At 35.6% G+C, this 3,523-nt stretch overlaps 1 protein-coding gene across 1 annotated transcript; it reads left to right on the top strand.

Moving 5' to 3' along the window:
• The first annotated feature begins 224 nt into the window (after positions 1-224).
• Positions 225-3,133, top strand: LOC143530294 (glucan endo-1,3-beta-glucosidase 14-like). The gene is made up of 4 exons (XM_077025864.1): positions 225-279; positions 921-1,951; positions 2,042-2,155; positions 2,989-3,133. Exons 1-3 carry the CDS (start codon positions 234-236, stop codon positions 2,096-2,098), a joined length of 1,134 nt encoding a protein of 377 aa, XP_076881979.1. The 5' UTR covers positions 225-233; the 3' UTR covers positions 2,099-2,155; positions 2,989-3,133.
• Positions 3,134-3,523: the final 390 nt, after the last annotated feature.

Raw genomic sequence — 3,523 nt, 5'->3', positions numbered from 1 at the left:
CACCTCTATCTTGAACACACACATACATACATAGCCTAGAAGAAATGACGCAGCAAACACGTGACATCCACTTATTTGCTGGCCCCATAGACATTTCGAGGCATGATCACAAGGTTATATAACACTGCCCCATATTCCATCTCAACACAAAACCCATACCACTAGTGTCTAAACCCGACCACCACAAGTAGAGTTTTCCGGCGTCGAAGCAGAGCTTCGTAATCTCACCGTCAATGGCTGCTATGATTCATACACTTCTTTTGCTCCTCACTATAACCGGTATGTCATGATCTTCTTCGTCTCTGATTTCACTATCTTTTCTAATTAAATACCAACAAATCTTCAATTTTTTATTCTGACTTTGCATTAAAATGTCGATTTACTGGTCTTGGGTACTAAGTTTCTGATAATCTTTAGTTTTTACAAAGATTTCATTATTGCCGGAGCCAGATTCTTGATTTTTCGATGCTCGAATTTCTCTCAATTCCAAGTTTGAATCAAGTCGATCGGGTTTCAAAAATAATTATTAACTTATTATTAATTTTATCCTTGGCACCTAAAGATAAAGGTTTTGAGGTAATTAACTATAATCAATCACAAAAAGATTTTATTAACTATATAGCGGCATATTATAAACACAGCAACTAACAAACACCTAGTCAATAGAAATACAAATAGAACTTAATTTACATATTTAAAAATCAAATTTAGCCCATCGGGGTCAATCAACTACAGTACTCGATCTAGCAATAACCCGTAAAAAGTTAGTATCTTTATTTCCATCACAATTTTGTTTTTTTTGTTTTTTTAATGCAATAAATTTAATGATTGCTAAGTATTATAAAAGATCTATAAGCTCAGTGTTAAAAAAATATAGTGTGTTCTAGACAAACCATAATATAAAAAACTGATGCGTGCAGGATTATTTGTTTGCACATATACCCTTGGAGTTGGGATAAATTACGGACAAATAGCCGACAATCTCCCGCCACCATCACACGTACAAACCATGCTAAAATCTTTGAACATCACTAGAGTTAAGCTCTACGATGCCGACCCCAAAGTCCTAGGTTCTTTCGCAAACTCCGGTGTCGAGTTCATCATAGGACTAGGAAACGAATACCTTCCAAGAATGCAAGATCCTCAAGAAGCCCAAATATGGATCCAACAAAAGGTACAACCTTATCTTTCTCAAACCAAGATCACATGCATCACTGTCGGGAACGAAATCTTAGGAGGACAAGATACTCAATTGCCACAATATCTTTACCCGGCCATGAAATCCATGTATCAAGCTTTAGTGAACCTCGGACTACACAAACAAGTTTACATCACCACAGCCCATTCCCTTCAAATATTAGCAACATCTTTCCCGCCATCTCAAGGCACGTTTCGGGAAGATTTGGTCCAATATTTACAACCCATTCTTGCATTTCATGCCCAAACTAATTCACCTTTTCTAATCAATGTGTATCCTTACTTTGCGTATAAAAACGACCCGAATAATGTGGCGTTGGAATACGTTCTTTTTGAACCGAATGCGGGGGCGATTGATCCGAACACCAATTTGAATTATGATAACATGTTATATGCTCAAATTGATGCGGTTTATTCGGCTATAAGGGCGTTGAACTATGATAATATACAAGTGCAAATATCTGAGACCGGATGGCCTTCAAAGGGTGATGAGAATGAGTTTGGAGCCACGGTTGAAAACGCGGGAATTTACCACAAGAATTTGATTCAAAGAATGCAGAAACGAGAGGGGACACCTGCGAACCCTTCGCAGCCTATTGACATTTACGTTTTTGCCCTTTTCAATGAGAACTTGAAGCCCGGCCCAACTTCCGAGAGAAACTATGGATTGTATTATCCTAGTGGTACTCCGGTTTATAATCTCGGTGTGCAAAGCTATCTTCCTCGGATGCAGTTTTCGGCTTCTTGGAAAAATGTAAGAAAATGGTCTTCTTGTCCTCGTGTTACGTCGGTTTAGATATAAGTTATCCAGTTTTAATTGTTTCGTTTTTCTTAACTTGTGTAGGGCTTCTCAGGCTTCAATCTTCTCATCTTGCTTGTTGGATTCTTGATCATTGCTTGAAGATGGCAAATCTCACTATTATTTAGCGCATAAGAATGCACATGGTAGTCTTTAGAGGTAATACCTTGAACTCTGCTTCTTTCAACTATATGTTTTAAGGGTATATTTGTCACTTTCATGTATAATAGTCATAATAGTTTATATATTCTTATACATTTGAAATAGAAGACAAACAAGCAACAAATTGCATTGCTGGTCTTTTTTTGGATTGCAAAACCAAGTCTTTTATAAACTATTTTGAATTATGTAAAACGAACCTGATGATACAGTGCATGGACGGAACTAGAAGTGTTTAGGGTTTATGGATGCATAAAGTTGCTACCAACTTAAAAGTAGAAAGTCAATTTCATCAAATATCTAAAGATGCACATGCACCCTTTGGTTGTGTTTTATCAACATACACGTTTTGTATCAGCTTTTTGGGTCAGCATGGGGTGTAACGATGTTGATGCCAATGTCACTTTCTCCTTTACTTGTAATTGTAAATATTACGTACGTATTGCATGTTCAACTCTTCGGTCCAATTTAGGCGTCTTTCAATTTATAATTTTTTAAGACTGTTTCCTTTTCTCAAACCTTTGAACATAAAAAAGCCTGACGTCACTAGTAGGATAAGTGTTCCTGTCCTGGCCCACCTTTTTGCACCCCTAGAAAAACCAAACATTCAGACAAGGATTTAGTACTTTGATTGTTCACTTGCATTTGTTGGTTGTTACAACTATACAAAAGGATACATAATTACCATAAATGGTAACTAATATAACAGTGTTCACATGTCATTACATAGAACTGACCATTGGTTTTTGCCTATAATGTGTTTTAACTAATTTTTTTAATGTGGCGGTTAAGATCGATTAATCTAATGATTGTTTTAATATATAAATTTGCAGGTAGATGAACAGTTGGATAAACCTTCACGACGACATTGGTTTCTGGCCAATGATAGACCGGTCTTGTGTATTGTAGCAGTACTTGTGATTAATTTTTTTGAACGAGTTATATTTCTTCATAAAGATAGGAAATTCTTCAAAAGAGGGTAGTTAACTTTGGTTGTTTATGTTTTAGATTCTAGTTTTCTAAAGTTATAGATTATTAGATTTGTTTGATTGTCTCTGTATATATTGATTATTGATCCTTATTTGTATTCCTTTTGTTACCATGCATGGTAATAAAATTATTTTAATAGTTAACTTGTCATTTTGTTCAAGTGATGGTTGTCTAATAGTTTATAACTAATTAGGTTCATACTTTACGTGTTGCGGCGGTCCATTAACGTATATTTAGTTGGTATGAGTTGTGTTTGTTTTGATACCCACTCTAAATTGAAAAAATTAATCCGTCAGCGTGGAAAACTATAGTGATAGTGGCGGAGCAAAGAAAACTTTTCATGAGTTCGGGATTTTTCGGTGCTTGAATTTATTAATA

This window comes from Bidens hawaiensis, unplaced genomic scaffold, assembly GCF_021521415.1.
Source record: "Bidens hawaiensis isolate Kalapana, Puna unplaced genomic scaffold, B.hawaiensis_p1.1 tig00008893_1, whole genome shotgun sequence".
NCBI classification, from domain to species: domain Eukaryota; kingdom Viridiplantae; phylum Streptophyta; class Magnoliopsida; order Asterales; family Asteraceae; genus Bidens; species Bidens hawaiensis.
This window is presented reverse-complemented; position numbering and strand designations above follow the sequence as displayed.